Source organism: Naegleria fowleri, assembly GCF_008403515.1.
Source record: "Naegleria fowleri strain ATCC 30894 chromosome Unknown tig61, whole genome shotgun sequence".
In the NCBI taxonomy this organism is placed as follows: Eukaryota; Heterolobosea; class Eutetramitea; order Acrasida; family Naegleriidae; genus Naegleria; species Naegleria fowleri.
In genome coordinates, this window is record NW_025407993.1 from 152,097 (window position 1) to 176,418 (window position 24,322).

The 24,322-nt window shown below is 35.9% G+C and overlaps 12 protein-coding genes across 12 annotated transcripts; 6 read left to right on the forward strand and 6 right to left on the reverse strand.

Moving 5' to 3' along the window:
* Positions 1-132: 132 nt before the first annotated feature.
* Positions 133-1,020, reverse strand: FDP41_008407 (uncharacterized protein; the record flags this gene model as incomplete). Its single annotated transcript, XM_044712257.1, has 1 exon — positions 133-1,020. One exon carries the CDS (start codon positions 1,018-1,020, stop codon positions 133-135), a length of 888 nt encoding a protein of 295 aa, XP_044557913.1.
* Positions 1,021-1,346: 326 nt separating this feature from the next.
* On the forward strand, positions 1,347-2,837 carry FDP41_008408 (uncharacterized protein; the record flags this gene model as incomplete). Its single annotated transcript, XM_044712258.1, has 2 exons — positions 1,347-2,178; positions 2,242-2,837. 2 exons carry the CDS (start codon positions 1,347-1,349, stop codon positions 2,835-2,837), a joined length of 1,428 nt encoding a protein of 475 aa, XP_044557914.1.
* A 96-nt stretch (positions 2,838-2,933) lies between these two features.
* On the reverse strand, positions 2,934-3,362 carry FDP41_008409 (uncharacterized protein; the record flags this gene model as incomplete). Its single annotated transcript, XM_044712259.1, has 1 exon — positions 2,934-3,362. The coding sequence occupies one exon, from the start codon at positions 3,360-3,362 to the stop codon at positions 2,934-2,936; it is 429 nt and encodes a 142-aa protein (XP_044557915.1).
* Positions 3,363-3,387: 25 nt separating this feature from the next.
* Positions 3,388-5,571, reverse strand: FDP41_008410 (uncharacterized protein; the record flags this gene model as incomplete). Its single annotated transcript, XM_044712261.1, has 2 exons — positions 3,388-4,658; positions 4,713-5,571. 2 exons carry the CDS (start codon positions 5,569-5,571, stop codon positions 3,388-3,390), a joined length of 2,130 nt encoding a protein of 709 aa, XP_044557916.1.
* Positions 5,572-6,048: 477 nt separating this feature from the next.
* FDP41_008411 (uncharacterized protein) lies at positions 6,049-6,843 on the forward strand (the record flags this gene model as incomplete). Its single annotated transcript, XM_044712262.1, has 1 exon — positions 6,049-6,843. The coding sequence occupies one exon, from the start codon at positions 6,049-6,051 to the stop codon at positions 6,841-6,843; it is 795 nt and encodes a 264-aa protein (XP_044557917.1).
* Positions 6,844-6,977: 134 nt separating this feature from the next.
* Positions 6,978-9,047, forward strand: FDP41_008412 (uncharacterized protein; the record flags this gene model as incomplete). Its single annotated transcript, XM_044712263.1, has 1 exon — positions 6,978-9,047. The coding sequence occupies one exon, from the start codon at positions 6,978-6,980 to the stop codon at positions 9,045-9,047; it is 2,070 nt and encodes a 689-aa protein (XP_044557918.1).
* Positions 9,048-9,070: 23 nt separating this feature from the next.
* Positions 9,071-15,187, reverse strand: FDP41_008413 (uncharacterized protein; the record flags this gene model as incomplete). The annotated part of the gene is made up of 2 exons (XM_044712264.1): positions 9,071-14,288; positions 14,517-15,187. 2 exons carry the CDS (start codon positions 15,185-15,187, stop codon positions 9,071-9,073), a joined length of 5,889 nt encoding a protein of 1,962 aa, XP_044557919.1.
* A 463-nt stretch (positions 15,188-15,650) lies between these two features.
* On the forward strand, positions 15,651-16,457 carry FDP41_008414 (uncharacterized protein; the record flags this gene model as incomplete). Its single annotated transcript, XM_044712265.1, has 1 exon — positions 15,651-16,457. One exon carries the CDS (start codon positions 15,651-15,653, stop codon positions 16,455-16,457), a length of 807 nt encoding a protein of 268 aa, XP_044557920.1.
* Positions 16,458-17,507: 1,050 nt separating this feature from the next.
* Positions 17,508-18,230, forward strand: FDP41_008415 (uncharacterized protein; the record flags this gene model as incomplete). Its single annotated transcript, XM_044712266.1, has 1 exon — positions 17,508-18,230. One exon carries the CDS (start codon positions 17,508-17,510, stop codon positions 18,228-18,230), a length of 723 nt encoding a protein of 240 aa, XP_044557921.1.
* A 251-nt stretch (positions 18,231-18,481) lies between these two features.
* On the reverse strand, positions 18,482-19,285 carry FDP41_008416 (uncharacterized protein; the record flags this gene model as incomplete). The annotated part of the gene is made up of 1 exon (XM_044712267.1): positions 18,482-19,285. One exon carries the CDS (start codon positions 19,283-19,285, stop codon positions 18,482-18,484), a length of 804 nt encoding a protein of 267 aa, XP_044557922.1.
* A 789-nt stretch (positions 19,286-20,074) lies between these two features.
* FDP41_008417 (uncharacterized protein) lies at positions 20,075-22,444 on the forward strand (the record flags this gene model as incomplete). The annotated part of the gene is made up of 2 exons (XM_044712268.1): positions 20,075-20,719; positions 20,813-22,444. 2 exons carry the CDS (start codon positions 20,075-20,077, stop codon positions 22,442-22,444), a joined length of 2,277 nt encoding a protein of 758 aa, XP_044557923.1.
* An 86-nt stretch (positions 22,445-22,530) lies between these two features.
* Positions 22,531-24,261, reverse strand: FDP41_008418 (uncharacterized protein; the record flags this gene model as incomplete). Its single annotated transcript, XM_044712269.1, has 1 exon — positions 22,531-24,261. One exon carries the CDS (start codon positions 24,259-24,261, stop codon positions 22,531-22,533), a length of 1,731 nt encoding a protein of 576 aa, XP_044557924.1.
* Positions 24,262-24,322: the final 61 nt, after the last annotated feature.

The following is a 24,322-nucleotide window of genomic DNA, read 5'->3' on the forward strand; positions in this document are numbered from 1 at the left end:
TTTTTGTGTGTTGTAGAAAGTTCTTAGTGTGAACAAAGTTTTGCCAAAATTAAAGTCTCCATCGCAAACGAGAACATTGAACTCGTGACCATCTTTTGAAGTATAGGGCGATTGGAGTGAAATGCACATGTTTCATTCTTGAAAACAATTGTTTTTGAAATAGTGATACATCATTTGGGCTGTGTTGTATCTGTGTTGTTTCCATTCTCGTCCCAACTTTGACAAAGTAGAGTTTGCTTCGTTTTCTAAAATTTCGTGTGGAATATCACGAAGTTTAATCCATTCTAATTGTGCATCCTCAGAACATATTGAGTTCATAGCAACATTTAGTTGATTTTTAAATTGAGCTTTCATTCTCATTGTTAAACCTTCTAAATACTGCTCGGACATATTCTCATTGGTAGCAATGTCTTTGAATACTTGTGACATGGAATTCAAAGGATCTCTAAAAAGTGTTGTAAATTCTTCTAATAGTTCCTCCTTAACATGTTTAAAACAAATCACAGCTCTAAACGCAAACCAAGGCCCATACTGTGGATGAAAGCTCAAATAAGAAACTTCATTTTCGTAATAGGCTACTCCACTCACTTGTCCTGCCACCTGAATTGCAACTCGAGGGTGATTTCCTTCAAATTCATGACTAAAGTATACAGTATAACTTGGTGAGTGATGCTCTTCAGAAAGTTCCTGTTGAAGAATTGAGTTAACAGTTTCTACCACATATTGATCTAAAGGATTCTTTCCAACTTCTTTCACTTTTTTTAAATGTGTCGTAAAATGAGGCCACAAACTTTTGGTATTTCCTATTAAAACGGCCAGACAATGATCATTGTCCGATGACAACCTTTCGTAGGGATTTATGTTTTTTTGCATTGTATTCTTGGAAAGTTCTCTAGTTTTTAAATAATAATCATGATATCTTGAAATAGGAAAAGGCTGAAATATTTCAAACCCCTTCTCTTTCAATGATTGCTGAATCCGAATCAAATGTGAGAAGCAGAAGGAAGGAAATTTGTTCATTTTTTTCGTTTGGAATATTTTGTCATTTACGTTTGGTTTGAATTCGAACTTTGAAACAATGTTTTCATTGAATTATCCATATTAACGACATCTTTGACTTGCACAATATATAATAAATGGGTGTCTTGAGAGGATGGCATGTGGATAAGCCTCCGAGCAGCAAACCATCGTTCTGACTTTTTTGTTTGTTCAAAAAAAATCCTTCTTTTTGCTGCTTTGTTTTTTCATCTCCGGCTTGCTTCGGAACGCAAACGATTGCAATATCATCATCTTTAATAGTTGTCCATCATCAACAATAATTGAACAATTTTAGACAATAAAGCATCATGGAGCAACAAAAAAAACAAGCAGAAGAGTTAAAAAACAAGGGAAATGAATTATTCAAACTGAAAAAGTATGAGGAGAGTGTTGAATATTATACGAAGGCTATAGAGATTTATGAAGATGCCGTATATTATTGCAATAGAGCTCTTGCTCAAACACATTTAGAAAACTACGGAGCTGCTTTAGATGATGCTGCCAAGGCTTTAGTTATTGACCCAAAAAACACCAAGGCCCACTACAGACGTGGAATGGCTCATATCGGACTTTCAAAGTTGGAAGACGCTTTGAAAGATTTTAATGAGGCTCTAAAGTTGGCTCCAAACGATAAACTTATCAAAGAGAGAGTAACACAATGTAAAAAGGAGTTGAAACATCAAAAATTTATGGAAGCCATTGGTACAAGCCATGCACACATTTCCGAAGAAATTGATTACAAGGTAATCAACGTTGAAGATTCATATGACGGAGTCAGACTCGGAGAAACCATTACTTTGGAGTTTGTTGAAGACATGGTCACTAGATTTAAGGCCCAAAAGAAGATTCACCTCAAGTATGCTTTGGAAATTCTTGTGATGGCAACTAATTTGCTGAAGAATGAGAAATCGCTTTTCCGGGTCCATGTACCAGAGGACAAACACATCACTGTATGTGGAGATACTCATGGACAGTTTTATGATCTTTTACGAATTTTTGAGCTCAATGGAAAACCATCAAATGATAATCCATATCTTTTCAATGGTGATTTTGTGGACAGAGGCTCATTTTCTTGCGAAGTTATTTTCACATTGCTAGCTTACAAGCTCTATGATCCAGAATGCATGTATTTGACGAGAGGTATGTATTTTTTTTTATCTTTTTTCGTGATTTAACATTTTAACCACAATGACATTATTTCAGGAAATCATGAGTCTCGTCATCTCAATCAAATTTACGGCTTTGAAGCTGAGACTGTGAAAAAATATAATAGCGAGGTTTATGAGCTATTCCAAGAGGTATTTAATTACTTGCCATTAGCATGCGTTATTAATGAAAAGGTTCTTGTTTTACACGGTGGAATAGGTTTCAAAGATCCAGGTGTAACATTACAAGATATTGAAAACATTGATAGAGTGAAAGACATTCCAGAGGATGGATTAATGTGTGACATTCTTTGGTCAGATCCACAAAAGTTGAATGGTCTAGGTGTCAACAAGAGAGGAGTTTCCAGAGTTTTTGGTCCTGATATTACAAAGAAATTCCTTGATGACAATGGTCTCGAACTGCTGATCAGATCACATGAAGTGAAAATGGCAGGTTATGAAGTAGAAGCCAACGGAAGACTGATAACTATTTTCTCAGCTCCAAATTATTGTGACTCAGTTGGTAATAAGGGAGCATTTATCAGATTTAATGGATCTGATATGAAGCCACAATTCACACAGTTTACTCATGCTCCTCACCCTCCTCTTGGTCCCATGCATTACGTGTCAAGCTTGTATGGTCAACTCATGTAATAATTCTGCCATGTTCATTTGTGTTACATAGTGGTTCAATTTTTGCAATCATCAGAAACCAACATCATAATGTCCGAAACAAATTTTCATAAATGTTCACAAATTTCCATCCCTGTTCTTAATAATAGTGTTTAACACATTGGCTTGTTCGTGAAGAAATGGCAATGAATACTCCTCCGAATCAATTGAATCGCCTACAGGATTGTTATGACCTTTCATCATAATAATTCCCATATTACCAGAATACTTGAATTGTTGTTTTGAAATTGGATGATGCTTGTTTTGCAACTCGGAATCATGATTAACTGCCGTTAATTGTTTCATTTTCACACCGGTGTGAAGATTTTTTGTTTTGTGGTGATGATCAAACATTTGAATTAGCGGTTTTATGTCAGTATTTTCTGTAAAATGAACAGATTTAAATTGATTGGTATCGTTTTGATTGTTTCGTTGTGTTAACATCGAAAAAACCGAGTTAGCTATCCATGACAGAAGGGAAGTTAATAAATACGAATTTTCTTGCATTTTTTTTACCAACAAAACAATTCATTTATTCATTGCAAATATAGTAAAATCGACTGATGCTGGCATGTCCAATAGAAGCTACGCAATTGTGTGATGAATAGAATTTCTCCATGTGTGTATGATTAAAGCGGTATCTGCAATCCAAGTCAGTCTCAACAACAACTCTTCTCAAAGTCTTGGATTTGTGACTCAATGAACAAGTAAAAGAAGTCCAATCCGACCAATTCTTGTGATCTCTTGAATCTCCATCAAAGGTGAGCTCAAATGAAATTAACTGAGATGAAAGGAAGTCTCGTTGCTTCATTAGCACTGTTTTTACCGAATTAAAAGTAAACCCACTAAGAGCTAAATGCTGAAGATTTGGAAGAGCCTCCTTGTTCAATAATGCCTCAAGAATTTTACGTTCTAGTTCATCAATAGGCATTTCTTTCTTGTCTTCTTTTTTACGATAACTGTACTCTTGTGAAATTCTAATACGAAGGAATTTAACGCCAGGGAATACACAATTATTAAACAATTCCTGCCAAGAGGTTTCTGGATAACCAGTATAGGATTCAGTCGTAGATTGTTCAATACTCAAAAACTGAATGTTATGAGGGAACTCGAAGCACGTTAATGGTTGAAATAGTAGAATATTTTCCAATTTGAGATAGAGAGCTTTTTTCATTCGTTCCTTAATCCGTTCTTGATCTATATCTTCTAATTTAAGAGTGTAAGGATCAAATGATTGAGATCGTTCAGCTCCCAAAAACTTGGCCCAACCTGAAGGTTTGCAAATGTAAATGCCTAATTTTGGTGATCCATCATCATTTTGTATTGTTCTTTTTCTTCTGTATTCATACATGTTATTTTGTTCTTCTTCTGCCCACTGATCTAAATAGTTAGAGCTCAACAATACATCACTTCCTTCTGCCCAATATTCGTTAACGTTCTCAGAATCTAATGCTTTAAACATGTTCAAAGAAAGAATTAACGATGAAAAAATAAATAATTGGAAGGAGTCACAATGATTTCTAAAGTATGTGCAATATTCCTCAGAAGTCACATCTAACTTTTCAAGTCTCTTCATTAACTGAGATTTACTCTGATCTTCGTCTGAATAGATCGGTTGTTTTGAACCTGGAACTTTCTTCTTCTTTGGCTTTGATTCTTTCTTTTCAGGAATCATAGAATACTTTTTCTCGTTCATTCTCCTTGAATTTGTGTTGCAATCGTATACCCAATCTTTTGATACAATAAAAGCTCCAGCTTTTTGGGCTTCAACAGATTTTTCACTTGTTCCAACAAATGCAGCAACTGCAGAAAATTCAATTTCACATGAAATTAGTCACTAATAATCCATGTACCTACCTAAGTGAGTGGTGTCATTAGTGAAGTTGGGTCGATAATGAGCACCCATCTTCAAAGCAGTTTCTCTAATTGTTGTTCTCTCAGGATTGGGAATGCCTGAAATTGCAATCACACACCCTTTAAGGACGTTTTCTTTCGATGTGACCTCTCCATCTAAGGGTTCCTCTTCCTCCTCTTCTTCCTCCTCTTCCTCTTCTTCTTCATCTCCACCATCATCATCATAACCATAATCTTCCCAGTCACTACTAATTGCAGTAGAAAGATCATCCAAAACCTTTCCTCGTTCATAGTGTTGAATCACATTCTGAATACGAGTCATTTCCATCACTTGATGTTTGTTCATATCTCCTTGTCCCAACTCCAAGTCATCCAACGATGCAGTTCTAATCCAATATAATAATTTTTCAAAAAAGTTGTAGCCATTCAACCAATACATTTCAAAATCTGTGAGAGTCTCATCCTCCTCTGAGCGAGAGGCAGGTGAGGTGATCATATCGAGCCAGTATTTACTGGACTTTGTAAGATTGATCAAGGCTTTAATATTTTCAAAGGGCGGAATATATCTCGTTACTTCTTCAGACAATATCTCTGCTCTAGCGACATAATAACGGTTCTTCTGATTGGTTTCCTCTCTTGATTTCATATCAGTTACATTCAATTTCCGGTTGGACTCTAAATCGCTCACAAGAAATGAAAGAATTTGAAAAATCATTTCATTCGGAAGTGGAGCAAGAATGCCTATGGATGACTCTGGGAAAGTACGATCATAACGTACAACGTTCAACTTGGGTTGTTTTGGCGAGTCATGATGATGAACATTGTCATCCACATCGTTTTTTCTCTTGGATTGTCTTGGCATTTTTTAAAGACTTGGTTTTTTATCGCCGCATTAGGTGATTCCAGTTTTTTCGAGCTGTCGTAATGCGCCAGTTTTTTTACATTTCGTGCGCGATGTTCTCATTGTATCATTTGACTTTCAGACCGATCTTTGTGCAATATGCACGACTTGACACCTCTTTAAAGTACTTTGAAAAAAAAAACAGAAACTAAGTTTCCTTGTTATTATTGAATAAGTGGACCATATTTGGCCAGCATGATCACTGAAAAGTGTTCCGTGATTCTCAATTTGCCGAGAAAGGGATTCTCTTGAATGTGTTTCTGAGACCCAAAAAAAGAGCTCTAAAAGAAATTCAAGCACGGAAAATCCGGACAAACTCGACATACTTTTTTGGACCTCACAACAACTATGAACAAGAAGAAAAAAAAACCAACGACACACACATTCCATTTCTTCGCGTCTCTCTCTCTCTCTCTCAGCAGCAGCCCGCAGACACACATGAAGGAACTCCTCACCAAGCCTTTTGAATTTTCTCCTCGTAACCGACACGAGAAGCGATACAACCCTTACCTCGCGACTACTTCTTCGGATGGTCGGAGAGAAACCTCTTCTTCTTCTTTGAGACACAAACGAGTGCATGCCAGAGTGCTTCTTTCTACTCGGCAACGAAGGCTCTTGATGGGAAGTGATGATGATGACGACGACGAGATGGATGACTCCTCAATGACCAGCAGCAATAACTTTGCCAATAGTAATACTAACTTTAATTCCAATAGTATTAATACCACTACTCTCAACAATTTCAACCCATCCCATACATCCAACAATAATCATCTCAACTCTCTCCACCACCCTCATCCATCATGTGTTCATCATCATTATCATCACTTCAACTCTCTATTACAAACACAACTCAAAACTTTAGTGGATCAATTCTTTGAAAGTTTATTAAAGAACATGGAAACCATGCATGGAAGAAAGGCTTTGATAATGACAGAAGAGGATCGACAACGATTACAACAAGAGTTATTGGTATCCACTGATTTTGTAAAGCGAGTTCTCAACAACAATAGAAATACCTCAACAGGTTCAACAGGTGGTGGAACCACTACTCAACAATCCATGTCCATGACCAACACGAACGAATGTATAGTAGGATTTCCAAATTTGACACTCTTTCAATTTGAAAGATTTTTGTTACAGAGCGGCAAGGAAGTGTTTGTGATGGTGTCCAACCTCATTCCAGGACATCGATCGATTTACTTGGCTACATTCTCAATAATAAACCGATAACCAACATTTTGTATGTGAATTGTATCATTGTATCATCATCCAACAATTTGTGGATAGGAAATATTTATTCAATGAAATAATATTGAAAGCAAGTTCTTGATCAATTATTCATTTCCTAAAAAATCAAAAAAAAAATGCCCAGAAAAAAGAAATCCGTGCTCGAGGAAGAAGAAGAGGAAGATGTTTTCGGTGATAATGAAGACATTGATGTTGAAGAGAGGGATAAATTCCTTCGGGATTTGAATGAATTTATGGAGAAGAGAGGTACTCCTATTCCGTATGATAATCTACCACAACTAGGAGGAAGAAGATTAAATGTTTATAAATTATGGCTTCAGGTTTGGAGTAGAGGAGGATACGAGGCTGTTTGCGAAAATAAACAATGGACCGAGGTGAGAGATGCTTATCAAGTACCAAAAACTTGTACTAGCGCAAGTTATAGCTTGAAGATGTATTATCAAAAGTGGTTATATTCTTATGAGCAGGTGATGAAACTCGGAAAGGCTGATCCTACTCAAAAACAAACTCCTCACGTGCTAGAACAACAGAAAAAAGAAGCAGCTTCGGGAGCTGTGGTGAAAAAGGTTGCCCCGACCGTTAAAAAGAGGGTTTTTACATCATCATCTGGTGCATCTAAAGCAAGAAAGACTGAAAAGGAATATCAACCAAAAAAGAAGCCATCCACATATCAGAATGCATTGAATTTTCAACAACTTGCTCAAGGTCTTCAGCTAGCAAATATTAGAAAACACCAAGCAGAGATTGAACACAGTGTTTTGCCAATAGAGAGTCTTGCAAATGCATTTGAGCATCGTATGAATGGCTTTTATACTAGAAGTGACATTGACAGTGATGACATTATCAAAGAAATTGAGTATGCTAAAAGAATACACTGCTCTTTAAGATCAAATGATCCTTCACTTGTAGAATGGGCACTTTATCAAATTCTCCGATTATCAGAGAACGAACACTTTAGATGTGAGCATGTCAGCGACCTTCTTGAGTTTTGCGAGAATTTTCTATTAGAATATGCGTGTGAAATTGAAAAACAGAATATGAAAGGTGATCAAGACATATTTAATTTAAAGGATCAAAGATATATGGAGTGCCAACACAAAGCATTTATTTGCATTACCATTCTGAGAAATGCCTCTTTAATAACAGAAAATAGAAGCTCTATTGGAAAGGCAACAGGTTTAATTGAGACGCTCACTTTCTACCTGAGATATAACGTACAGGATGTTGTCCATTTGGATTGGCGATTACGAATCATGGACATTATCATCAACGTTTCTGAGTTTATCGATTTCACTTCCAACACAATATTTGACAACGTAGTTAATTATACTCTAGATACTAATGAAGAAGATGGATTGCTGTTGTCCGCTACCTGCTTGGAATGTATCAACAGTATCTTAAAGACTAAGACCAACCTACCTGTTATTGAGTCATTTTTAATGAACACTCCGAAAATGCTTGAGAAAATTATTGGATTTTTGGCTTGTCCTTCTATTACTAAACCCTCTGAGTCATATTTTGATAATGAGAACGAACAAGAAAAGGTTGACGAAGAGGAAGAAGATGGAGAAAACAAGGAAGACCTAGGAATAGAAAATCAAAAATTAACCAGATCAAATGTCACTTTTAAGCTTTCCTCTGTTGAGTTGCTGTGTAGGGCCAGCGCTCTTAGTTTTATTTTCCATCTATGCCAATCTACCACGAATTCATCTCTTTTAGAACTGCTTGCTAACAGTACTAGTTTCATAGACAGAATTGTAACATTAATAGTATGGAAATCGAATTTATATAACAGAATACACCAATATCCATACATCATATTTGAACAAGTCAAGGATCATGTTAGAGAGAACTCAGAGCGAGGAGATGGTAATATATTTGCCAAAGCTTCCAACCATGAAAAAGATGACACTGACGAATATGATGAAAAGAACGACATTGAAGAATTGTATGATGGATTTGATAGCTGTTTTGCACAAACTCCAGATGAAAAAACAGACACTCCAAAAATTAGTGATGCTCTCAAATTCCAAAAGAAGTGTATTGCAATATTGCAAACATTAGGAAAACACACAGACGTATTGAGAAAGTCGCCACAATTCTCAACGTACAACAAGGAATTCATGTATTTGACATTGTTGACCCATCCAATCATCTCAAAAGGATTGACATCACTCATGCATTAATAACATAAGTTTATTTGAATAAATTAAGCATAATAGACTGGCGAGTACAACAATTGATTCACTGCGTACAATTCATCTTCAGTAAATTGTTTTTTGTACTCTTCCCATTGTTCGTGATGTGTTTTGTGGAATTGCGTGAATGTGTTCTTGATGGTTTCTGTTAGAAATTGCACATCCACATTCTCATTTTCTGATTTCTGGTAGGAACTGAATTTAGAGAGAGTTACCAATACAGACGGTATGAATGATGGAAGAGAATATGGATAGGCTTTTACAATGGCACTCAAACCTATGGCGATATTATTGGCATCCAATTTTGAAATTCTTTCAGGTGTGCCTGACTTTTTGTGGGCAAAATGCTGTTTGCTCTCCTCAACAAAGTGATCAATGATTCTGTTAACTCTTGCATCTGGAGCGATTTTGATAAATCCAGCCAATGTATTGCAAGCAATATCCCGAACTTCAACAAATTTGTCTTTCAAAAGGAATAGTAAATGATTATAAAAGTCATCCTCCACTTCTGTACCAATAATATAGAATTGATGCTTAAATGCAAATCTTTGAAGGAAAAAACATATTGCCAAGCGTACTCTTCGCGTAGAGACACTTGTTTGATGAATCATTAATTGTTTTTGTAAAAAGAGAATGGAATACAACAAATCTTTGATGGTGTGTTGTGGTAATAAATATGATCCCACTCTAGCAATAACGCCTGCACTAATGATTGCAATATCTGTATCATTTGAGGAAGTGAAACATTGCAACACAAGAGGTAAAAGAGATGAGAAATATGATAAAGTGACATTAACTCCAAACATCAAAGAAGCACCCATAAGTTCTACAACAGTCTTACAGAATGACTTGAAAGCAATTTCTTCTGGTGATAATTTGGTTTTTTGAATGGTTGATGTTTCAGATTGATCAAGAAGTGACTTTTGTTTGTTATACTCTGAATAAAGTTTTTCAAAGTCAGTATGAAGTTTTGGAATCATGGTCTTTTGAATAAATTCTGATTGATTGAGATCAAGATTGGAAAGACTGAATAAGAAAGGTGGGAATTTCAATGCTCCACTTTCATCCACAAATAAATTTTGTGATAATGTCAAAGCGTTGTCATTCTTCAAGAGTTGAGATAATATTGGATTAACTTGAGAAGACTTGATGAGTTTTGGTAAACCATTTTCATCTCTTAAAGGATTCCATGATTTGAGGAAAATGAGTGATAAATTTCTTGAAATCAATTCTCTAATTTGTTGATATGGATATGCGAGATGGTTCAATAGCTTTTCTTCAATAAATTTCTCTAATATCTTTGTATCTCTCCAATCCAGTTCAACCAAAGTAAAGAACACAAGTTGTAATACTTTCAGTTGGACCGATACAATTCCAGAATCTAAATTTGTCTTTTCTATTAAAAAGTTAATAATTGGTCTTGTTCTTCTTCCATCACTATCAAACATGGCATAGTGAAAAGCAGATCTTAGACCAGAATCAACCGCTTGAGGAGAACAAGAGTCAATCGTGTGTGAAATTTGTTGCAATAAATACTCTAAAGCATTCTGTTTGTCATTAAACTTCCAATGTTTTGTTGCTCTTGACAAACCACCAAATATTTCTGCTACAAGACATATTTTAGAATGTTCTTCTGGAGCTCCACTTCCTGAAACGGACAATAAATCCTCAATAAAAGGTTTTAACAACTCCAAAGCTTGAATACCCATTAATTGGAAGAGTCCTTTAAACATTTGAGCATTCTTTTTAGTGAAAGATCTTCCATTATTTTGAGTATTTGTTTCTTCAGAAAAGTACATGAACAATTTTGTGAGATAATTTGGTTGAAGCATGATTGAAGAAATTACTTGTTGTAATTCCAATGCTTCTTCTCTGAATAATCTCTCTTTGGAATAATCATAAACAATAACCTTATTTGGAAGTCCATTCCATCCAACATAATACTTGTCAACAAATTGAGTCTTTTCAAATTCTTCTTGACTTGTTGGTACCTCTGAAGAGTGAAAAATGATCGACTTGACAAGTTCCTTGTCTGTAATGACTTGACGAGGTTGAATAGGTTTGTATTGTGTAAAAATAAAATCTAAAGCCTTCATGCATAAAAGTCTCAAAGGAACATGATCACTCACAAGATTGGTCATGAAACACTTCACAGCTTCCATTGGTAACAATACAACACTGTCTGATCTTATTAATAAATTCAAACAAGAGACAGTAATTAATTGATAATTCCAATAAAAGGATTGTGATAAAGTTGAGGCAATAGAGACAAGTGCTGAAACTGTGTCATTGTAATATTTCAATGCTGTCTTATTATGGATGGGTAATTCTTTGAATGAAGTACTGTATTGCATGTAGAGACCATAGATTCTCTTTTGTATGGAAGATTTGTCCACATGATAGCAATTACAGATGGAAGGTAATAATTTAGAAATTAATTGCCAACTATCAGTAATTCTTCGAACAACAGTACTCTTTTCGAGTAAAAAGATGGATCCATTGACCATTGCATGAGTCGAGTCCTTGTTTGGCAAAATATCAATAATTGGGAGAATGAATTTTTCAAATGCCTTGTGATTGAATAGTTTTAAAATTCCAATAAAGGCAGTTTGAGCACGTGTTCTCACTTTGGAATATTCAGAATCGGTTGAAAGATGACGCAAACTCTCCAATGTCTCGAGATGAATTTCTGTACATGGAATTGTTCTCTGGAAAACTCTCCAAGTAAACAATAATTGACATCGATCCAAAATGAAGCATCTTGGATACTTTTTCTTTGTCGTACTTTTGAAAAAGTGTAATTTCAATAGAGACCAAATTTTGGTCATGTTCAACATTTTAGAGAAACTTAAACTTCTAAAAGCTGCACAAATGTGAATGGCCTTTGTGAGAGCAATTAACACTCGAACATCAATGGTAACACCCATCATTGAAGATTTAGATTTGAATGAATGCTCTTCTTGTGTCTCTTTTGAAGGTAATCCAATAACAAGACTTTCTTTCAATAAGGTTTGTAAAGTGTTGAGTAGTCCTTCTCGATTCATGACTAATTTTTCATCCGAAATAACAATACAACCAGCACTCTTATTCGAAAAATGATTCACAAGTTTTTTGGTAAATTCAGTCTTCTCATTTTGTCTAATTTCATCGAGCATGAGAGAACTTCCCTTGAGAATGTATTTAAATTTCATCAGAGCATGGAGTAATTCATCTCTCGTAACCACTTCATTTGGTTCTTGATTGTTTTTAAAGGAGATGAGCATGGATGTAGCGTTTTTGACGGTTAGAACTGGTCCTTTTACAAATTCATTGTAGAGTTGTGTGGCCTTTTCAATTTCTTGATCATTTGGAACATGCCATTGAGCATCAACATTGGTAGAATCATACAATTTACCCCAATAGTTGAAATGATTATTTTGGAATTCTTCACTGAACCATTCTTTTGGTGGAGCACTTCGCTTCTCGACAAGATAGACCTGTGTTAAACTTTGTAACACATTCTTCAAAAGTTTTCCACACGATTTCACAATAGCCTTCGATTCATTGTCCCAAATCAAGCGAATCACTCTCAATAATGAATCCAAGTGTTTTCCAACTAGAGCATTACACTTAACAATTTTGGCTAATAAATGTACATAGTAATCCATTTCTTGTTCGTGTAAATCTCTCAATTCATTCTTGTATAAAATCTTTGAAACCAATGCATCAATCATCATACCAAGTGGATCATAGGATTCTCCATTCTCCTTTGAATCCAAATAGATGGCAGCAGCTTGTGCAATCTCACCGATATGCTTCACTGAATTGGGTTTAAACTCACTTGTCAAATATTCAATAATTTTTAACACACAAATTTGATGCAAGTCTTGAGAGAGTTGTTGGAAGAACAGTGAAATCGATTTTGATAGGTGAATATAGACCTCCTTCTTCTCTTTCTTGGAGATTTCATGTTCAGATTGTTTGCTGTGAACCAATTCTCCCATCACATGCAAAATTCTTCGAATAAATTCCGATACGAAATCTGGGAATAATTCAATGACATAGGGCATTCCTTCTCGATCCTGGATGTGTCTATGACCATTACTACTACTACCACTACTAGAAATGACAGGTACCACAGAAAATAAAGTATTAAGGAATGAAATGGTGAGAGATGTCTTTTGTTGATCATTGGTATCAATTCCAAGTAGTGCCATATTCAACAAATCAGCCATATAATCCTTCACTTCAGGAATATTATGATACAAGAGTGGAATAATAATCGTATTCAATAGTTCGAGAGCAACACTAATTTGATGAACCTCTGTGAGAGTCTGTAAGGCATGAAACACAATGTCAAACAACTCCTTCACAATGGCTGATGGTCGAATAAAGCAAATGTGCTTAATGGCTTGAATGGCATTTTTAGAGACTTTGACCGACTTGCTGAAGAGTGCCATTTTACACGAAGGAAAGACCATTCGAATGATATCTTCAATGGTTTCATCATCCAGTTTGTAGGAAGAGTATGTTGTTGTTGATGTGGTTGTTGTTGATGAAGATGCATCTGCTGATAAAGAGTGTCCTTCTTCTTTTTCAGAAGTAATTCGAGCCGCAATGGAACGGAATAACTCGGAAATAAAAATACTCAATGGTCTTGACCATTCACCATTATTACTTGGATAATAGTATTGATCAATGGATTGGAATAATCTCTTGAGATAGATCAAAGTCTCTGGTGAGGATGGAGTGATGAGCCATGTCAATAATTGTGCATTGTATTGCATGAGTAAATTACGTAAATCACTCAATTTCCAAAATATGGAACAATTATTGCTTGGAAAACTGTGATAGGTCGAACCACCAGAGCTACTCAAGACTTGCAACATTCCAGAGGCTGCTGCATTTCCCATCGCTCCTGAAATTTTTTGTGAATTAATTAATTTCGATGCAGCACCTGAAGCAACACTGCTACTGGAGAGACCTGCAGAACCAATATTCAAATCCATGGATCTTAACATTCGAGTGAAAATTTGATCCAAATGTGGTTTAAAATCAATTCTTCCAGCTTGATCTTTGGCAAGACGATACATCAATGACACAAAATTGAGATCATAGAATGGTGAGTTTGTATTCCAATCCCACATAGCCAAGAGTTGTGTGAACCAATGATTGGTCAATGTGGATACTTCAGGATTGGAAGGAAGGAATAGACATAAGAATGCTTGAGAGACGAAAAACTCAGAATCACTGAGTAGATGATGGTCATATTGAATATATATATATATACATATAACAATATATACATATTGGAAATATAATTATTTGAGAGAGAATCATATATTCAAGGCATGTCCATCCAATCATCAATGACAAGTATCCAGTCAAATATTCAATCATTTATATATTTTCAATTCATGCATTCATATATTTTCATTCATTCATTCATTCATATTTGCATTTACAATAACAACATACCTGAAATAAAGACTTGGACTAAGTTCCGAAATGACTTCTTCCGTCGTTTCTACGCTAAAATTATTTCTCAATTTGCAAACCAATTTGACAATAGTCTTTCCGAAATTTTCAGATGGATTATAAGCAATATTTCGATTCTTTGGAAAATAATTAGTTCGTAACATTTCATAAAATCTTCTCCAACAAGTAATAGGCTTGATGGATTGATGAATCAATTTGTGATACTTGTTTTTCATCAGAAAGAGCATGGCATTGGCTAATTTCATTTGTAATTCCATATACGAGTCAAGTTGTTTGTCAATAATAATCGGAAGGAGAGTTTCAAAGAGAATCACTCGATCTTGAAGACTTAATGGATATGCCAAGTTCGTACTGTATCGATTGAATAGTCTGATGGTTGAATTTAATGTATGAAACCATTTGGGATGGATCATTGATTCAACAGCAGACAACGAAGAAGCCTCTTCTTCTTGTTGTTGTTGTTCGGATGAAAGAAAAGAAAGGCTCTTTTCATTCAACAACATTTCAAGTGTTTTCTTAAATCCATCAATAATGTCCTTCTTCCAATTTTCAATCTCCTCCGAAATACCTTCTTTAACAAAGGAGGGAAGTTGTGAGGAATATCTCAACCTTGTTGGATCTTCCTCTTGTAATTGAGAAGAAGAAGACATTTTTTTGACTTGTTATAATTAATAATAAAGCGACTTAAACGATATAATAGTGTTTTAAAAGTTTTCATGAAGAGAGATTTCTAAGTTATCCATCCAGAGGAGAACTATTTGATTTTCAAAAAGAGCGTCCGCTACGAATGAGTGGCATCCTTCTGATTGAACGTTGGTTTTGTTTAATTTATTAATAGAGCGTATTTTCCTTGAATAAATAATATCTCTGTAGGAGCGAATTCAAATCATAGAAGATCAGTCGGTCTCCAAATTGCAAACTTTGAAAACATCATGTACAACACTTACGCATCTCTTACCTTAAAGCATTCTTCAAGAAGAAGTAGCTCTTACCATCAAATTTTTTGTGTTGACATCCTCTTCAACTTTGAATTCATTTTCTAACATTTCTTATTTAGAAAACCATCGCCACACGCATCATGAACGTAAAGTCCAAATTTGAAATTCAAAAATAATGTCAGCCTTTTCTTCGTCTTCTTGTTCTTCGGATTCACAACATCCTTCTTCTCTACCTCCTCTTCTTCCGATGGATCATCCCGAATTTATTTCAACACATCGAGGTCCAATTGATGAATCGAATTGGTTGATCCCTCAACGTGTTCTCATGTCTGCCTATCCTGGTGATTTAAAACCACAAGTCGCTCAGCAAAAGATTGAAACATTAATTCAAAGTGGAATTAATTGTTTTGTGTGTTTACAAACAGAAAATGAATTGAAACGATTTCATCCCTATCGTCCATTGATTGAAAAGTTCCAAGTTACAAGTGAGAAGGTGTTGAACCATGATGAATCATATGGAATGATTCAACAAGAATTATCATGTTCTTCTTCGACTAATCCAACGAGAAGCAATTTGGGAGCTAATTCCAATCCAACCAATAGTAGTACTAGTAGTAGCAATACCTCTATTATTGAATATTTACATTTTCCAATTCAGGACGCAATGATTGCATCTGATACTCAAGTGATGAAATTTGTTCAACAAGATTTAATTCCAAGAATCGTTTCTAATCATCATTGTAAAATTTTAATACATTGCTGGGGAGGTCATGGCCGTACTGGAACCATTGCAAGTATATTATTGAGTCATTTATATCAATTAAATGCTGAGGAAAGTTTACAACGAGTAGCAAAATGTCATAAATGTAGAGCGAGACCAAGAGGAAGAGCTCCAACCACAGAAGTTCAATTTCAACAAGTACGAAGATTATGCGTAGGATCCAAAGAGCTTCAAAATCAAGAAATTGATGATATGGCATGAATAAACTGATGGTTACAAAATTGTCATTATTTTTTTCCTTATTAAACTTTCTTCCAACTTGTATGTACATCTCTCCAACACAATGATATTTGATTTGTCTTTTATTCATAACCACTCTTGATTGATCTGATGTCATGCCGTTGACCTTCAACATCTGACAAGTTCTCATAACTTGTTCCAAATCGTCATGACCCAATACGTAAGGCTTATTGTCCTTAAATGTACAAGTGTGATTCTTTCCTTAATGAAGACTTGATTGATTCCAAAAGAGAGTTCTCTCTCTCTCGTCAATCTCAAAAACAATCCTTACTCTCAAGTGTATGAATCATACTCACCGCGTTGTGAGCTTGAGCAATTCATCTATGATGATTGCCTTATCTCCTTCCATTCAGACAGACATGAACAAGCCTTGATGGAGAGATAGAGTCGCACCACTTGAACACAACCATCGCATTCTGTGCCTCAGTTGTGAAAGAAAGATCCCTTTTTAGATTTACATCCACAACAAATCTTTGCAATTCGTCATCAATGATGATGATCAACGAGAGAGAATCTTGTGAAGAATCTTTATAGTGGATACCCTCCGTACGATTCAAAAGGACTCGAATCTGAGCTTTAGCTTGAGAAAAAAACATTTGAATTGATAAAACGGGTTCATTACTATTAGACACGCACACACGCACACTCACCTGCCTACTACTATACTCATGTGTCCCAATAAGCCATTGAACATTAAATGTTCTCTCAAGAGGGGCTCTGTCCTCAACAAGAAGAATCAACAACAACATCCACCACCACCACTTGGGATTCGAAAAAGAAAGAATGGAAGGTTCATGATGACTAGACTTGGCTCCTCTTCAGGCTCTTCTTCACTCTTGTCTTTATGGGAACGAGGTGGTGGTGTTCTCTTCCTCATCCATCACTCGTCGCTCTCAAGAGAATTCTTTGAACTCTATTCCATCCACTGATAGTAGTAGTAGTAGTAGTCGTGCATTACTACTCGATGAATACTACGACGAGAATTCCAATAGCAGCACGGAATTCGATTCAATGGCCAAGTGGCAGCACGGTCAGAATCATTCATCATTGAAGGATGAACCAAACAGTCACAACCGTTCCACCCACCATGGAGTCACGGAGGAGGAAACAAAACCTCCACTTCCTTCCTTTACATTACTTCCAAGTGGTCGACCATCCTCTTCTTCTTCTCCTCACACCACCATCAACCACCTCCTTCCAAATCAAAACTCGACGAATCTCATCACCACCACCACATTGAATGCTATCAACTTATCCACCACCACCTCTTCCACTAGAAGTACTTTGGAGACAAGTAATTTGGAAGAAGGGAACAACAACCACTCTCTGACATCTACTGAAGACACTTTATCACTCAATCCTCACACCATGTCCATTTTAGTGCATCATTCTCAAGTGAAATCCTTCTTAATTGGTAAAGAAATGTTAAGAGCTCCACATGAATTTCAAATTCAATTTGTTCATCAACTCAATCAAGATATTTCCTTTAAGGAACTCATTCAACGTGCCAGTTATTTATCAGAGTATTTTCTAGTGATGAATTTTGATCTTCCGTATTTAACACACAGTTTTCATGATGCGTTACTGACCGCCCAAACCACCACCACCACCACCACCACAACAACAACAACAACCAATCCTCTTTGGAGATCTATACTTCCATTTTTGAGAGTGTACATTTTGTTAAAAGTTGTGAATGCAACCAAAGATATTGTTGTGTCTTTGTATCTATAAATAGGCTTTTTTACTAAATATGAAATTGTTGTCTGAGAAATAGATTACAAATAGTTCAATACTTTGATAACAATTGTTCATATTTAATATATTTATTCAAAATTGTTCGAACAATAATGATGGTATTGATTGTTTATTTACATTTAAAAATGTACAAGAAATTTTGTGTCAAGTTGATTCAATTTTACAAGAATGGAATTTCAGCTCTTTCTCTCCAAGAGAGAATTCGATTCACACTACTACTGTGTGTATTAGTGAATACGTGAATGAACAGGATGCATTTCAGCCATCCTTTCTTGATATTGTTGTTTTAAATTACAAATACAAGTATACAGGGTTTGAATTAATTGTCGAGTATGTACATGGGAAGGATCACATGGAATGGGTAGAGACAATGATGATTGATGACATTCCATATTCTCTGTTACATGGTCATCATTTTCTAGTTCATGATCCTCCTCCTCTATTGATGGTTCCGAACTAAAATCTCCATAAAACATTTCTTCCAACTCTGTTAAACTCAAATCTAATACATCAACTCCAAGTAAAGAATGAAATTTAAAATAAGGAATTGCATCCTTGAGAGAATGTAAATGATGTTTTTTCACACACGTGGTGGAAGAACTTGTTGTTAATGGATGATGATGATCATGATGATGATGAAGGAGACCTTTTCTTGTCAAGAGTGAGGATGGCGATGCCAAACTACAAGGAGTAGTACTCATTGTACTCGTTGTTACTTCTTGAAAAGTTTCCAATTCTCGCTCGCGACATTCACATTCAAAAGTCGTGGTCGCAGCGGCGGTGCTAGTGTGGTGATGGATGTCTAATTGTTGAATCCATTCCAGTACTTGCTCGCATGTCCATGATTCTATGGTCAATGATGAAGTGGTAGTGGTGGTGGTGATTATTCGATCCTTTGATTGAATGGTATTGTGTTTGGACGAAACAACACCAACAACAACAAGACTTGAACTACTCGTTCGACAAGGTTGTGTTGTTGTGGTATCACATCTTGTTGTTGTTGATGGTGCACCACTACAGGATGTTGTCATCATGATAGTCATGTCGACAAGTAGAATGATGTTTGATGAGAGAAGTGAATGAACCACAACGAGCGGGAGTGGTGTTTGTTTTTTTCTTATGTTGTGATCCTTGTGATGAATATACTTCCTGTTTGAATTCTTCCTGTTCTGGACATTTTGAAAAGGATGAAAACGTCTTCTTCTGTGTCCAGAAAAGAACAACCATGACTCAAATTGCATGACATCTTGACAATTTCGTTGCGCTGATTTGGTCAACCGTATTGCACAAAAATTTCTCCTTATTTAGTGAAAATCGAGGCAAGAAGATCTTATGCCAATAACGTATCTTGGCTTGAATGGGTTTCCAGCTTATCTTACCTGGACACACTACAACCCAAGCTTTCATGAACCCACATTCCATTTTCTAACCTCGACTACAATGTGTATCTTCTATTTCTCCTCCAAAACAAACGAGAACGCGTTCTCTCAGAATACAATTGTTGCTGTTGTCTCAAAGAAAAATCATTATTTTCGTTCGATTCATGTACAGCAATGAGAATCATGTCAAAAGTGCGTTTCAGGGCGGTGTTATACTTCTTTGAAAGATATGGAGGAAGCGCAGCTTTTATTGTTGTGTGACCGATCTCTGTCTTCTGCTGCTACACTTGAAGAAGAGAGAGAGCGTACTTTTCATCAAAAAGCGCACTTTTTGAAAGTGGGTGTGAGCTGTTTCCGTCGCGTGCGAGCATCTGATATTCAACTGTTGAAAAGAGCCTCATCGACAAGCGTACAATTTTTTTTCATAGAAATTGAAACAAAATGACGGAACCATCTTCTGCTGCAACCACAGAGCATCCTCTCTACAACCCAACTACAACATTGGATGGAGGTGTTGCATCCTCAGACCTTGAAATGAACATACAAATTGATAACTTACCCAATCATCATGTTATTTCTTCCGAGCCCACAAATGGTTCTGGAAATCATCATCACCATGGAGAGGCTACCTCTACTTCATCCAACAGTAGTACAACGTCGGGAGCCTCTTTGAATGAAGAGCCTCCTCTTCAACATACAAACCACAACAACAACAACAACAACAACAATACATCATTGAATGTTCAACCAACCGACATGGAAATGAAAAAGTCTTCATCTGTGATTCCTTCCGCAGAGAAATCAGGTGAATTCATTATCGGTGGTGTCGATGATGATAGCGAAGAAGCCTACGTTCCAAAATATAAAAGTGATTCTCCTCCTCTTCAACTTGAATGGAAAGATCTTACCTACAAGGTCAAACTTCCTATCAATGCTCCTCCAAACTATAGTATCTTTCAAAAGATTGGTTTCAAAATGAAAAACGCCTTCAAGAAGAAGGAGAAGGATATTTTGCATCCAATGTCTGGATTTGTGAGTCCTGGAAGTACATTGGCAATTATGGGTCCGAGTGGTGCTGGTAAAACTGTAAGTAGTGTTTTTTGGAGAAAGTTCATTCTCGTGGAATTCTGTAATTTTCATGCAATTTCAAAAAACATGATTCACCACTCTTATTGACAGTCACTTTTGAATATTCTTGCTCAACGTGTCAAGGAAACCAGTGGAGATATTACTGTCAATGGAATGAAGATTGGCAGTAGTTTTAGAAGCTTGTCTGCATTCGTCCAACAAGATGATGTCTTGATGGGAAATTTGAGTGTCAGAGAAACTCTTCGTTATGCTGCATTGTTACGTTTACCAAAAACTATTTCATGGAAAGAAAAGATAGAACGTGTTGAATCGATTATGGATGAATTAGGTCTTCTCAAGAGTGCCAATACTAAAGTTGGTACTCCAGGTTTGACAAAAGGAATCTCCGGAGGAGAACGAAAGCGTCTCAGTATTGCCATTGAATTATTGACTCAACCAAGTATTCTATTTTTGGATGAACCAACCAGTGGTTTGGATGCAGCCACTGCATACAGTGTCATGAAAACTATTATCAAAATTGCTAAGGGAGGAAGAGCAGTTATTCTCACAATTCACCAACCTCGTTCTAATATTTATGAACTTTTTGACAAGTTACTTTTGTTAGCTCGTGGTAAAGTTGCCTATTTTGGACCTGCTAAGGATGCAACTCAATACTTTGCACAAATTGGATATCCTTGTCCAAAGCAATACAACCCTGCTGATCATTTTATTGATCTCATTACAGAATCTACAAGTGATACTGATGAAGGAAAGAAAATGAAACAGGAAGACAATGATCGTATAGAGAAAATTTTGAATCATTACAAACATGTGGAAATAGCTCCATCTACTTCTCACTTGGAAACTGATATTAAGAAAGCCAAGTACAATGCTAATTGGTTTACTCAATTCTTTGTTGTTATGGCAAGAGCCTTTGTAAATATTTTACGTGACAAGATTTTGACATTTTCAAGACTATTCCAAAACGTAGTGATGGCATTATTGGTCGGATTAATTTTCTTACAAATAGGTCATGATCAACAATCGGTACAAGATAGAAATGGTGTTCTCTTCTTTTGCCTTATTAACCAATCGATGAATTCTATTTTCGGTTCTTTGGCAGTTTTTCTTTTAGAAGAAAAGAAAGTATTTTTGAGAGAACGAGGTTCGAAAATGTATCAAGTCAGCGCGTATTACCTTGGAAAGAGTGTCAGTGAATTGCCAAACATTGTATTCTTCCCAATTCTATTTGGTACGATCGTGTATTGGATGACCAACTTGAATGCCGGAGCAGATCGATTCTTTATATTCTTACTCATATTGGTGTCAATGGCATTGGCAGCTCAAGCATTAGGTATGGTGTTAGCAGTGTTGGCTCCTTCCATGGAGTTTGCTACTGCCATCGCTCCTGTTTTGTTAACTGTGCTCATGTTGTTTGGAGGTCTTTATATGAACGTTGATAACATTCCACCATACTTTATTTGGATTTATTGGCTTTCCATTTTCCACTTTGGATATGAAGCGATGGTGTTGAATGAGTTTGCTGGTGCCTCCTTTGAATGTCCTCCCTCTCCAGCAATATGTACTTACAGAACTGGTGAGGATGTCATTGCTAGAAATGCGATGGACAAACCATACTCCAATGTTTGGATTGACTTGGGCTTTTTGTGGGCATACTTTTTGATTTATCGTCTTTTGGCTTATCTGATCTTGGTATTCTTTGTTAGACCAAAGAAGAAGTAAATGTACATTAAACACAACTTTCAACAAAATTCATATGATCAAAATTCTCAATAATTTATTATTCCTTTGTGTTCTTTCCTCTAAGCTTATTCTTTTTTTTTGGGAGGTTCTTGTTGTGAAGAGCTGGCCACATCTTTGGTTGCCTGTTTTTGTTGGTTCTTCTTGGTTGCATTTGAATTTTGTGGTTTTTGAGAGGATGATTTAACAGTCTGTGGCTCTTGGTCAAATTTTCTCTTCAAAGTTCCTTGGTTCTTCTTGTTGGGTTGGCTGTTGTTACTCTTGAAGTTCTTCTTGTTGTTGTTAGAATTCTTTTTATCACCCTCATTCTTATGTGCTTCATTTTGTTTTGTTGTCTTGTTCTTTCCCATTTTACCTTGTTTAAATTTGAGAGCTCTCTCCGTTTTTTTATCGAGTAATCCTTTTTGTGCTTTCAAATTTCGAATTTTAAAGAAAATATCCTTCTTCACTTTTTCATCAGGTGGTTTGTAGTCATATCTCATTAAATGCTTCATGGATACTATTTTATCCAAATCATCATCATCTAAATTGATGATATCTTCAGTTGTTAATCCAAAATCAGCTTTATCCACAGTCTTGTATTTAAATTTAAATGTATCACCTGTTGCTGCATTGACATCTTCAAAGAAAGAATCATAATAATCTTCAAATAATTTGTTTACATGTCGTTTCAGAGCACTTGCAGAAGAGGTTGGATTAGAATCACCAAGATTATCATCTTCGTCATCTTCCATAGCAGCTGATGCAAATTCTTCAATAATCTTTCGTTTCTCAATGGCTTCCCATGTCTTTTCTGAATCATCACTTTTAGAAATTTGTAACTTGTCAATCAATGAACCATCTCCTTTGATCATCTCTTTCAATTTAAATATTGATTCTATAATTTCATTTTTAATTTTCTCTGCTTTTTCATTGTGTTCTCTTTTCACTGATTCTAATTGTTCTTTGAATTTTTCATTTTTGGCAAGACGTTTTCTCTTTTTTTTAGAATCTTTTTTTTCACGTTCAGATTTTGGAGTTTCAGAAGAAGAGGAATCATCAGAATCATCATCAGAGAGGTCAGAATTAGAATCATCCATATTCTCGCGTTCTTCATCTTGTGTTGAATCATCACTCTCTTTGTATTCTTCATCTTGTTCATCATCATCATTGATATCCAATGGTACTGCATTCGATGTTCCTCCCAATTTTGAATTTTCCAAATTCATTCGATGAGATTCAATATCCAAATCAGCATATTCTTCATCTAATGCATCTCCTTGATCCAATTCTTTTGCTTGTTGAGCATATCGATCTCCATGTTTTTCATAATCAAAGATCCATCCTCTTTTGAATAAAAAGTTTTTTAAAAAGCGATCATTTTCATCCAATTCTTGATAGGAGGCTTTTTTTAAACCATTGAGAGGATCATCATGAGCAGCAGCAGTCTTATTGTCGTCGTCTTCTTCATTAGAGAGGACATTACCATGCAAATCACCAGTTTCATCCTCCTCTTCTTCATCGTCTTGTTCATGATGATCATTTTGAACATTGTCTGTATGTTCATCGTTATCTTCTTCGGAGTGAGTCCATTTATTTTGACGGTTTGAGAGACCACCAGTAGTCATGTTCTTCTGTTTAGTACTAGTTGGAGTGATCGAAGTAGTAGTAGTAGTAGTGGTTGTTGTATCCTTCCCGAGAGTAGGTTCTTGTTCCGAATGATGATGAGCCTGAAGTGCTTCTTCTTGTTGACTCTTCCGAAGTGCTTCAAAGGCTTCTTCTTCCTTCTTGGCTTTCTTCAACTTTTTATGTGAAGGCATTTTTTTTAATGTCTTTTTTGGTGTCTCATCATATGTACACCACATCAATGAAAAGGATGAG